The sequence below is a fragment of the Chrysemys picta genome, chromosome 20, assembly GCF_011386835.1.
Source record: "Chrysemys picta bellii isolate R12L10 chromosome 20, ASM1138683v2, whole genome shotgun sequence".
In the NCBI taxonomy this organism is placed as follows: Eukaryota; Metazoa; Chordata; order Testudines; family Emydidae; genus Chrysemys; species Chrysemys picta.
In genome coordinates, this window is record NC_088810.1 from 15,967,972 (window position 1) to 15,980,155 (window position 12,184).

General features: G+C 59.1%; 1 protein-coding gene across 3 annotated transcripts in view; it reads right to left on the reverse strand.

Moving 5' to 3' along the window:
* NECTIN4 (nectin cell adhesion molecule 4) overlaps window positions 1–10,051 on the reverse strand; it is a 51,176-nt gene extending 41,125 nt beyond the window's left edge. For 2 of the 3 annotated variants that reach the window (XM_065573689.1, XM_065573688.1), the window contains exon 1: window positions 9,209–9,432. In XM_065573689.1, the coding sequence (XP_065429761.1) occupies window positions 9,209–9,281 (73 nt within the window). In that variant the 5' untranslated portion in view covers window positions 9,282–9,432. Of the gene's footprint in view, window positions 1–9,208; window positions 9,433–9,923 lie in introns of those variants that run through there. The other variant, XM_065573690.1, reaches the window with a different exon arrangement.
* Window positions 10,052–12,184: the final 2,133 nt, after the last annotated feature.

The following is a 12,184-nucleotide window of genomic DNA, read 5'->3' on the forward strand; positions in this document are numbered from 1 at the left end:
CAGTTTGGTTCACGCCCCCATTGCACAAGCACCTTTGTTTTGCTGGCACGGGGAGCTGGCAAAGCTGCTGGGCCTGGCACAATCCCCGAGCGGGCAGGAATGCGGAGGGTGGGGGACACCTGCAGCTGACTGCACCACACGCCCTTCAGAGCCCCCAAATGCCCTACATGTCCCCCAAATGCCCACCCCCCGTCACACCCCCACCTCCTCCACTGCCCTTCACACCACCCTCGGTCTCCCTGCCACAGCTTGCTGGGAAGAGCGGAAGGTCAGATGCCCAGCACAGGAGATGGGCAGCCAGAAGGGGGCAGAGCCTTGCTGACTAGGGGACAGAGACAGCTGCTCTGGGGTCCCTCAAGCAGGGCGTGCAGCTGGCGGATCTCACTGCACTGAAGGTCACCGCAGCCTCCACGCTGCAGCGGTCCACACCCTGTCTGACAGATGGACGGACGGACGACTGGGAGCCAGGACTCCTGGTTCTTTCCATTGTCTTGGCAAAAATTAACCGAGTGGCCCTGGGCAAGTCACTTCCCCTGCTCCGTGACTCAGTTTCCCCACCTGAGACGAGACAAACCCAGCTGTGGGGTGGATGAAAGGACAGATTCCCTGACATTCTGGGGTCCTGAGCTGGCCGGAGTTACAGACCTGCCAAGTGGCTCCTTCCTCCTCTTGTTTGATCCCCAAAGTCAATGCACAAAACCCCGAAATAAGCACCCCCAGCCCCTGCAGTGAGAGTGGGGGAGAGTTTCCGGGGCCCCTCCTGTTTTTCGCAACCCAGCCGGCCTGTCCCACCCCCAGTCCCTGCCTTGCGAGTCCCTCCCAGCTCATTATCCCATAAAGCTAACTGCACCCGCAGCCTAAGCCGGCGAAACACACCCACTCAACCAGAAAAACAGCCACCGCCTGCTCCTACCACCCACCTGCTCCTCTCCAGCTCTGTGCCCAGCACCCCCGGGGCCTGCAGGGAAAACGTAACGCAAAGCCGCACAAAGTAGGGACCAGGAGTCGGTTGATTGTTGGCCTACGTGAGCCCAGCCCCGGACTGCAGTGCCTCTTTCGGACAGGCTCAGCCGACAGGCCAGGCAGTGAATGAAGGCAGGACTTTCCCGGCTCTTCCAGCTCCTGGATGACAGGGACCAACACATACGCAGCCTCTGTCCAACGGCCCCGACGAAGGGCTCCAACGGAACGGAGCAACCCACGCTAGAGCGGGGCGAGATATTTACGACGGGCCGTTGGAAAAGGCCCGTGTCTCGTCAAAACCGACACGCTCCATTTGGAACGAAACGTCCAACGGAAACGCTTCCAAATGGGGGAGCTTGTTTCGCCTTCCGCGTTCTGTTTCATTTCACTTTGGGTGCCATCCGCCACTTGTTGGATCTACAGATAACGACGGTGGCTGTGCTAATTGCATGGCCGGGGCTCCACAGGTCCTCCATTCCGCCCCCTTCCTGTTTTCCAGATTTCCCCCAGACCAGTTGGGTTCCGCCCCCTGGTGCCTAGAACGTTCCCTGAAATGTTGGAATTGATCATCTGTGGTGTTGCAAAGTCATCACCATGTGACAGACAGACAAGGCGGGTGAGGTAATCTCTGTCATCGGACCGACCTTGGATGGTGAAAGAGACAAGCTCTGGAGAAGAGCTCTGTGTCGCTCGACGGCTTGTCTCTCTCCCCGACAGAAGTTGGCTCAATAACAGGTATTCCCTCCCCTGCCTCGTCTCTCTAACATCCTAGGACCCACATGGCTACAACAGCTCTGCATACAACATGTCGCAGACAGACAGACTGACAGACAGAGAGATGCCATCAAGTAGAGAGTAAGACCTTCGCAAGCTCAGCCAATGAAATCGACCGTTCGATACTGTTGCGATATTACTGGATCGTTTCATTTCAGTGTTTCCGAACCGGAATGTTTCGTTCCGTCAAATATTTCGAGTTTTGGACTTTTCATCACGATTGGGAGGAAAAACAAACTCTGGACTGTTGGACTGTCCCCAGGAGATAGAAATTCTCTTTGGTTTGAGCATTGGCCTACTAAACCCAGGGTTGTGAGTTCAATCCTTGAGGAGGCCACTTAGGGATCTGGGGCAAAAATCTGTCTGGGGATTGGTCCTGCTTTGAGCAGGGGGTTGGACTAGATGACCTCCTGAGGTCCCTTCCAACCCTGATATTCTAGGATTCTTTTCTCACTAGCTCTGATGCACTCAGAGCCCTGGCTCAGCACGTGGGTACCAAGAGGGAACGGATCCAGGGCCATCCTTAGGCATACGCGGCTGCGTAGGGCACTCAAAAATTACGGCACCATTACAGATCCAATGATTCCTGCGGGCGCGAGGCCGGCTGGCAGGCCTAGTGATTATTTGAAATTCTGTGGGAACTTTTTGGCCCAATCTTTCCCATTACGGGTGGGGCCTCACCCCATGTGCATGCACAGTCCCTTCCTCTGGGAATACAGCACTGATCGCTTTGGAGTAAGGCTACTTGGTGTGAGTCGAGGGAGCAGATTCATGGTCAGCGTGAACGTCTCTCAGACACACCACGGCGAAGAACAACTGTCAAAGTTCAGGCCACCTTGGTCAGCCACATGAGAGATGTGGGACTGGTTCTTATTATTACTGGTGTTACAGTCGCATCTAAAGGTTCAATCGAGACCGGGGGGGGGGGCGGGGGGGGCGCTGTCGTGCAGGGCGCTGCACAGCCCCTGAGTGAGACCAGGGGGCCCCACCGTCATGCCAGGCACTACACAGATACACAATAAGACAGTCGCAGGTCCACTGAGCTCACAATCCAAGGCCCAAAGTCAGACTAGAAGTTGCCAAACCCTATAACGACTGGCCCCATGGCTGTACCCACACAGTCCCGGCCCTGGCAAGCTCACAGTCTGGGTAAACAAACCACACCCAGGGTGATGAACAGGAGGGATTATTGCCCCATTTTACAGAGGGGGAAACTGAGGCGCAGTGCTGGGACTTGAACCCAGGGCGGCTGATATCACCCCAGAGCTTACCCCGTACCCAACCCATCAGCGGGTCACCGTGGGAGGCGCTGGGCACATTGGACAACCTCCCACACCCCCAGCACACCAGCGCAGCCTGCTCGGACCCCGGGGAAGGTGAATTCAGCGGGCGGGGTACAGAGTTGCCAGACCCCCAGAGAAGCACCACTGAGAAATGACTGCAGGCAGGGCAGCTTCCCGGGACCCCCAGCTCCGTGTCCCTGGAGGCTTCAGATAAAGGTTGGGGCCCTCTGGCTTGGGGGAAAACGCCCCGGCTCAATCTGCTCTTAAGCCGGGAGCCCTGCAAAGGCCGGTGCCCACTGGCGTGCTCTGCTGCCAGGCAGGAGGGGCTAGGCTTGGTCTCATCCCCTCGCCTGGCACAGTTAGTGCCCTGCTACGCTGGAGACTCACTCCCAGCCCTGGTCTCCTTCCTGCTCATCCATTTGTGCCAGGCCCACTCCCCCTCCCACACCCTCCCTGCAGTCAGACCTGCCCCCGGGAAGCCTGCAGCTCTCCCAGGGCAGTGGACAGATTTCCCCTTGGGAGGACCGGGCCAGTGGGCGGGTTGGGGCCCATCCCCCATCCGCGGGCTTTTGCTAGAGAAAATAGCCCGTTACCATATGCCCTGGGGCAAGGGGGAGAAGTGAAGGAATCCTGGGGCTCCCCAGATCCTTCTCGGGACCAGCTGAGCTGCCCGACAGGTGCACGGGACGCAGGCCCAGCCCGATGCAAGGGGGAAACCCACAGCTAATTGGCCTGCTCTGCGCGGTTACAGGGCTGTCAGGGGAGTCAGCGGCTCAGCAGTTTTATTGGCGGTGACGAACGACCAGCTCCAACGGCCGGGGCACGAGTGGTTTTGGCTCCTGCCTGCTCTCCGGCCGCACAGGCTGGGTTTGTGCAAAGTCTCCAGTCTCGGGGCGTCACATTTCCTCCTGCCCTGCAGGGTGAATGCCGCTGAATCACGCCAGAGTCCTGGGGAACTGCTGGAGGTCTCAGGCCCTGGGGCTCCCCAGTTAGCCGTTCAGGGGAGCCCCTGCAGTGGGATCCACCCCGGTTGGGTGCAGGGTCCGTCCTAGGGCAGCCAAAGCGGGACGGAGCCCCTCGCAGTGACAGCACCCGTTCCACGCGGCCGGGGAAATGGGATCCGAAGCCCCCATCCTCACGCAGAGCCCCACGACAGACCCGAGCGAGCCCCTACAGCCACTCTCTTGGATTCACTGGGCAGAATCCCGGCCCCATTGAGGTCCGTGGGAGTTTTGCTGTTGATTTCAATGCAGCCAGTTCACCCTAAGCTCTCAAGGCCAGGACCCATGCTGACGATCTAGTCTGAGCGCCTGCATATCCCAGGCCCGACACCCTCCCCCAGGGATTCCCACACCCCGGTCCCCTCCCATTGCTCCGGTGCGAGCCCGAGTGGCTCTGTCAGACAGAGATGCCCCGGCTGGATTGAAAGATTTCAGATGGCAGAGGGCTGCAGGGCAGCTATTCCACTGTCTCCTTCCCACCCTGTAAGCACCTTCAATTAGCCTGAATCTCTCTAATCCATTGACCTCCTCCGTCCCCTAGAGAGGCAGGGACAAGTCAGCCGGGGTGTAGTAGCCGGAGAGAGTGGGGCTGTACAGTGCCGGAGCCCAGGCTGGACTCCACAACAACCATCGGGTTACGCCAGCCGACGAGGAAGTCTGAGCCAAGGGTCTCACCGCCCCAGCAGGGACCTCCCTGGCATCACTTCATAGACTCCAAGGCCAGGCGGGAACATTGTGATTGTCTTGTCCGACCTCCTGGCTAACCCAGGCCGAAGATCTGCCCCCCGAATAATCCCTAGAGCTGATCTGCCAGAGAACCGTCCGATCTTAACCAGGTGATGCTAGGCACACAGGAACGGAGACAGACGAGCCCCGAACAGCAGGAAGGAGATGAGCATCTTTATGCCACAAATCAGGGAGAATTATTTTCTGTATTACTTCAGGGTCTTGCACAGACACCCAGCGAGAGACGGTCCCTGCCCCCAACGAGCTCACAGTGTAATCAGACAAAAGGTGGGGGGGGAAACTGAGGCACAGAGCAGGGATGGCACTTACTCAAGGTCTGTGGCAGAGCCAGTAACAGAACCTAGGTGTCTTGAGTCACAATACAGTGCCCTTGCCACTAAGCCAGACTGCCCCTCGGCAGTATAGCATAACAAACTCATTCCTCATCTTGAGTCCCTCATGGAGCTGTAACCCCCACCATAGGGCACCAGCAGGATTTGAACAAGGACCTTCAGCAAAGAGACCAACCACTGGAGATAAAGGAGAAGCTCCAATAGCTGGTAGCAGTAGCAGGTTGTTATCCTCTAGTGAAGTAGCCCTTGTTGGGGGAAGCAACACTCACCGCCGGCGCATAGTCAGGGGAGCTAAAAGGTCAGCATTGCCTCATTACAAACGGGGGGAGATCTGGCCGCAGTGCGATTCCCAGGGGTGCAGGGCGTTGTTGTGACACAGACGTGTCCATCCCACCACACATGGTCCTGCACACCCATCTACCTGCACTCCCACAGCTAATCAGCTGGCTCAGTAGGCATCACACACACACACACACACACACACATACACACCAGCTGGCTGCTGACTCCCAGCCGGGGGAGTGACTGACTCCTTTAGTGCTTGTGACTGGAGCTCATGCTTCTGGGGCCTGATCCAACTCCCACCAGAGTCAAAGGAGAGGTTCCCTTGGAGACTGGACAGAGCCCCCAGGGCCCCCAGGCCACTTGCACACCCGCCTGCCGCCTCTCTCTCTCTCACACACACAGACACACACACTGTTTACAGCAAGACCCACGCTGATCCTCACCAAGCGCGGCGCATTAAACAATTAGCAGCCCTCTGGCTGCTGAGAGCTGATTACGGAGCATGGCTTTGGGAGGAGACGCCTGGCTTCCCCTATAGCAGGTATTGCGTGTGATCAGAGCGAGGATGTGCCCGGACACATACAATAGACAGAGAAACCAAGAGAAAGGGAATAAGGGAGGGGAAGACAATGAGTTCTGGAGCCACCCCCACGCCCAAGAGTCACTAACACTGGGAGAGACAAGCAGAACATGGGGAGGTGTCAAGGAATCCTGGAGCTGGAAGGAGGAAGATTATAACCTGGGCATCTCCCCCCCCACCAGCTTCCCTCAGCCCCTGCCAGGATCTCAGGGGAGAGTAAAGCTGGAACGTTCGGATCCAGATCCAAACCGGTTCCTGGGAGCTGGGGTTTGGATCCAAAACGTGGAGCTGGATTTGGGTTCTAAAGCATCTCCTGTGTCAGGCTGGCCCGGTCTGGGTTCCAGAACCTTCCTCCCGGGCACAGTCACGCCAAGTTAGCGAGTCACAAATTCTGCCCCAAATCTAGTTGGTTTTAAACCCCTCCACTCACACACACACTGAGATGGAACGAAACACGCCCAGGATCGTAGGTTTCATAGGCATCAACTGGGAACAGGTGGCTCCAGACAAGTGACAGGGGCTGGCACATGAGAACCAGGAAGTGAAACTGACTAGCAAAGTGTCTGTTTTCATCAGACCAGCTGAGGGGGAAAGGGGGAAAAGAAAACAGTGAAGAGGGCACATGATTCATCACGTTCTTTCACCTTTAATCAGCTCAGAAGCGGAGAAGGAGGCAAGGGGGGAACAATCATTAAATCATAGACACGTAGGGCTCGAAGGGACAGGGAGAGGTCATCTGATCCATCCCCCGCACTGAGGCAGGATCAAGTACCCACAACAGCCGGGTCCACACCTAAACGCCGGATCCAGACAGCCTCCAGCTTTGAACCCAGCTCTGAACTTGGCGGATCAGGCCCCTCTCTAAATGAAAACAAGCAACGTCTCTTGACACAGTCTGCAAGAGCACAGACCCTCCCGTCACCTGTCTGGAAAGCAGCTAATGAGTGTGCAGTGATGAAATGGACGAGATTCTCCTCATGGGGCAGGAATGTACAGGCAGCCTCCCACTAAAAGGCAACACTACAGGGAGACAGCCTTGAAACTGATGAGGAAACACCTGCTCCTCCCCAAGAGCTGACGGAATGAAAGCGCTCCGTGATTGTTATCAGCACAGCCCTGGCCTCCCATCCCCCCTGCGGTGAGCAGCGCCCGGGTGCCCGCAGCGGTGGCCGAAATGGCTTTGCCCGGTTAAATCCCTCCAACATTCTCCAGCTGACGAACAGAGGAAACCGGAAGCCTTCCCCCATAATTAATAAAGGATCATCGTCATTATTATTAATATGCATTGATTAGAGTGCACTTAGGGAAGCAATGATTAAAAGAGGTGGGTGTCAATTAAACATGCAAATTAGCTCTTTGTGGGCATTGAGGGCAGTGGGCTGTGAGAGTCGCAGATCAATGGTCGGAGCTGGAGGCTCTTGGGAGCAGCTCAGCAGCCCACGGGCAGGGGGTGGGGGTCATCCCCCCTGCCCACTTTGCCCCCGGTAGGGTCGGGGTTGGTGGTTGTTCCTAGCTGCAGAGCCAGAGGCACACAGAGCTGACACCCTGTCTAATAAGAGCCTGGTTGGCCAGGACCACACCCTGCCAACGTGCCACCTAAGAGTCAGTCACCAGCCAGCGGCCTGGTCCTAGAGACGGGTGCCAACTGCGTCCCGTTCACACAGCAGCTTCCGCTCAGCTACACAAGACAAGGAAGGCCCGAAGCCTGCCCTGAGCACACGCAGTGGGCCTGGTGCCCTGGCCAGGGCACTCTCTGGGCTCCCTCCCCCATATCTGCCTTTGCCCACTGCAACAGCTGCTCTGCCATCACAGATCCCGGGGGGCACAGCTTGGCGCATCCACTCTCAGCACACAAGCTGCCCGATCCACTCTGCGCCACGTGCCCTCGTTCACACCCGTGCAAAACGGGCGTCACGTGCTACTCAATGGGCCGTGGACACCCGCGAGGCCCGGCTGTGAACGACTGCCTGGGCACAAGGGAAGGAGGCCCGGGCCCATTCTCCGCCGGTGTCAAGCGGAGTTGCCCTCCCGGCTTCAGTAGAGTTCTGGGGACTGACACCAGCCGAGCTTTTGGCCCGTTTCCTACGCCAAGAACCGAGACGTCAGGGCGTCAGCATTTCCCATCTGAGCCACCGTGGGGCACAGAGACCCCCAGCAGGTCGGGGCCCCGTTGTGCCGAGCGCTCTACAGGCACAGAGGACCTGCTCACCTGCCCGGCCCTGCCCAGCCCGGCTTGTTATGATCCTGCCGTGCTCTGAGTCACGGCTGCTCCGGAGCCACCACCACAGGGCTAAAGCCTGAGTCAGCAGCTCTGCTGACAGGGGGCAGGGCTGGGAAGGGGCAGCTTTGTCGAGTCACTGCGAGGCTGCCAGGGCGGGAGGGGTGCCAACACGTAGCACGGGGGGGGCAGTGAACCCCGGCTAGGGTGGGCCTGGGGAGCAGCTTGCTCTATGGGGCCCATCTCTTGGGGGGGGTCACACACACCCCCCCCCCCCGGAAGGCAGCACCAATGATTTCACTTCTAAAGAGTCCTCTGCAAGGGAACAAGTTTCTTATCCCTTGGAAGTCCCTTTAGCCAATGGCCCACTGCCTGCCCCCCACCCCAGAGCCAGCCCCCAGCCCCGCAAGGCGCTCCCTTCGCTTGGGGTGGAACCCCGAGTTCCAGGGGTGCACAGGCCGGTCAGGGGAGGGGGGAGGGGGGTTGCTCGGTTTGTGGGGGTTGCAATGGGGTGTGGGGGGAGGCCTTGTAGGGGGAAAGTGGGGAGGGACTCTCCATGCAGGAGAATGTTTGAAAACACCTGACAACCAACGGCCACAACAATAGCACTCTGCACAAGCACACGGGGCCCGATCCTGTCCACGGGCCCGATCCTGTCCAGCCCCCCCCCCCCCCCCCCCCGCACTGGGTTTCCTGCAGGATCTGAGCCGCGGGATGAACTGCAATCAGGGGGGCTACATAAAGGAACCCCCCCAAACCCGAAGGGGGTTCTCAGGCGGAGATCCAGGGCCCCACATCGCTGCAGGGCGGGGTCCGGGGTGCATGGAGGGCAGAGGGCCAGAGCCAGGCAGGCAACTCTGGATCCAAACCCGGATCCGTGTTTATGGGGGGCTGGGAGGGCGCCGGGGAACCCCCGAATCTGGCCCCCGCGCTGAGGCAGGACCAAGGCAACCTCGCTCCAAGTTGCTCAGGAGAACTGTCCCGGCTCTTTGCCCCGAGCCGGGCTACGGGACCGGGCGACTCACCGGAGGCTGCGAGGCAGAGCAGCAGGAGTTTCCAAGCCGCGGGGGCCGGGGCCGGTGCGAAGGACCCGCTCATGACGTCACTGTCACGACACGCGTGGGGAACTCACAGCGACACGCGTGGGGAAGTCACAGCGGCCCCCCCGGGCCGGGATCTTCCTCCGTGAGCGAGCGCGGTGCCTGGCGGGGGGGGTTGTCCCCTGGGTGGGGGGTCCCTTGCAGCTGGGCGCGCGGATCCCCCGGGGGCCGGGCCTCGTGCGCTCAGGGCCCACTGGGTCGCTCGCTCATGCCCGGCCGCTGGTTGCGCTCCCCGCTCGGCCGCGCTGCGCTTCGAGGCTCCCCAAGCTGCTCGCCCAGCATCGCCGGGGCGCGGGGGGGTGGGGGGGAGGAACCTGTCTGGCAGGTCGGAACAGGTGTTTCTCCAAAGGGGCGCGGCCTCGTCCCGGGGAAACCAGCCCGAGCCCTCCCCGCTTCGCTGGGCGGATGCGAGAGGCTCCGGCTCCGGGCCCGCCCCGTGGGATCGGGGCCTCGGGTCTGCCAGGTGGAGCGGGTGGGGGGCGTGAGCTGGCTGACTGCCCAGCCTGGCCCGGATGGACCCCCAATAACTGGGGTGAGGAGGGGGTGAGTCCACTAGGGGAGGCAGCGGGGTCCTGGAACAGCTGAAGACCCCGGGGCCCATGGCCTGGGTGTGCAAGGTGTGCCCAGCGTTAATACCCACCTCTGGGCATCCAGCGCTCGCAAAGGGCTTTCCGGAGGAAGTGTCACTGTCACCGTTTTACGGAGCTGGGGAAACAGGCACAAGGGCGGGGTTTGCCCTACATCCCCCAGGAGCAGCGCCTTTCCCCCGGACCGCCCCTCCAGCCCTGCTGGGCTGTCTCCCCGGAGCTGGGCCTGGCACCACCCAGCGGGTTTCTAAGGAGTGTTTCTGGTTCCCTGCTGTGTCTGAGGGGGTGGGGGAAGGGGCGAGGGTTGCTGAGTCCAGAGTCCAGCTCCAGACTAGGCCCCAGCGGGCTGCCACCAGGGTTCATCCCATAGCCGTGACGGCTGGCCCAGGGGTTAGGGTCTGAGTTAAAATCTGTGGTTCAATTCCCTGCCCCACCACAGACTCTCTGTGGGACTTGCGGGCTAGATCCATGTAGGCTCAGTGGGCAACACCAAACTTCAGGTGCCTGCCGCTCACCGTGGTCCTCAGCCCTACGTCCGGCCCCCAGCCCGGGCTCCCTGTATCATGCCCAGGGGGAGCTTGGTGCCTGAGAATGGGCTGCACAGAAGCCAGAAATTGGAGCAGGAAATGCCAAGGAGAGGGGTCTGGCCTGAATCCTGCCCCTCAAAGGGCTTTAGGCACCTCCGTCTGCTCGAGAGGCTCAGCCGTGAGCCCTCTCCCGGTGCCAAAGTCGGGGCAGCCTTTGCTCACCAAAACCCATTGGGCTCTGGGGTTCACAGGGGAGCCTCTCTCCGGGTCTCCCGGCGAAGCTGGTTCATGTTGTAGGCTGGACTTCAACGACAGGGCCGGAAGGGACCCCAGAGACTTTCAAACACGGGCTGCACGGTACGTTCTGCAGTCGCTCGCACATTCAAACCAAGGGTCTAGCAACCAACGTCAAAGGAACGTAATGAAAACAACAAAAGCAGAAGTAGCATTTTCCCAAGGGCCCAGCGGGCGGGAATTAGCCCGTTCATCAGCCTGCCCTGGATTTGAGTCACAGGATGTGAAATCTCTCTCCTTGGCCAGCTGCCAGGGCTGCTCTTGGGCGGCTGGTGGGCTGGGGTTGGAGTTTGGATCTCGGGGAGATAATGTGGCGAAACCTGCAGTTATTGGGCCTTGCAACAGGAAGGTTGGATTCCGGTCGGGACTACACAGCTCAGTGTGATGTTGGCAACTCCTGTGATATGTTGTATGTGTGTGTGGGGGGGGGGAGGGTGTTCTTAAGGCCTCAGCTCCAGGAGTCCCATGATGACGGGGGAATGCCTACTTCACTTAAATGAAAAAGTCAGGTCCCTATCTCTTGTGGTGCTAGAGAAAAGCTTGAAAATGTGATTCCCCAACAGCTCAAAGCCCAGAAGGCAAATGTTGGGGTTCTGTTAATTACTTTAGTCATGCAAAAATCTCCAGATTTTGAAGCTGCTCTCAGGATTTTGGGGGCGCTTGGTGATTCTGAGGCAGACGAGATGATCGTAACGGTCCCGTCTGGCCTTGGAATCTAGGAATCTCTGCAAATGTCTGAATTACAGCCGCTCGACCCCAATGCTCCTCTCGGCCTCACCGGTGTAAATCAGGAATAATTTCTCTGGCACAAATGGAGCAAGGCTGGTGCGTGTGTAAAGAGAATCCAGAACTGATTCCTCCTCTCTGCTCACTCTAATGGAGAGAGGCAATTCCTGGCCCAAATTGTATCAGGAAAACAGCAGCTCCCAGGGAGATAAACAATGGCTCCAGTCCTTGTGTGCGACCACCGCTCGCCTCACCTGTGACAACTGAACTGAGCGGATCCCAAATAGAGCTGGGGAAAATGCCTCCTTGAAACAAGCAGACCATCTGCAGAGGCAGATCCTGGTGCACAGAACATGCCTGGTGGGTCGCAGAGGGACTTTTCTGTAAAATGTTTAGGAACCCTACGTGTGCCTCAGTTTCCCTTATATTTTGCATGGCTACCCAGTGGGGGGAAAGGCCTAAGTTTGCTCTCAGGACAAACTGAGAGATGCAGGAGCGCACGGTGCCTAGCCGTCTGAGCCTCATTAAAAAGGACTGGCCGAGGCCACCCCCATATCAAAGGAGAATCCGAGCCGACAATGGCAAAAGTCAACCACCAGGCATTGACACCCAGCAAGCGGGAGATAGATTTCCCCACCTCGCAGCAGGGAGGCTAACCACAGACCCCCCACCAAAGGACTGGGAAGGTGTGAGGTGGGGGAGGAGGGTAAGAGTTGGCTACTGGAGGGAGTAGGGGGCTCTCACTTGGGAACTGAGAGGGTCAGACG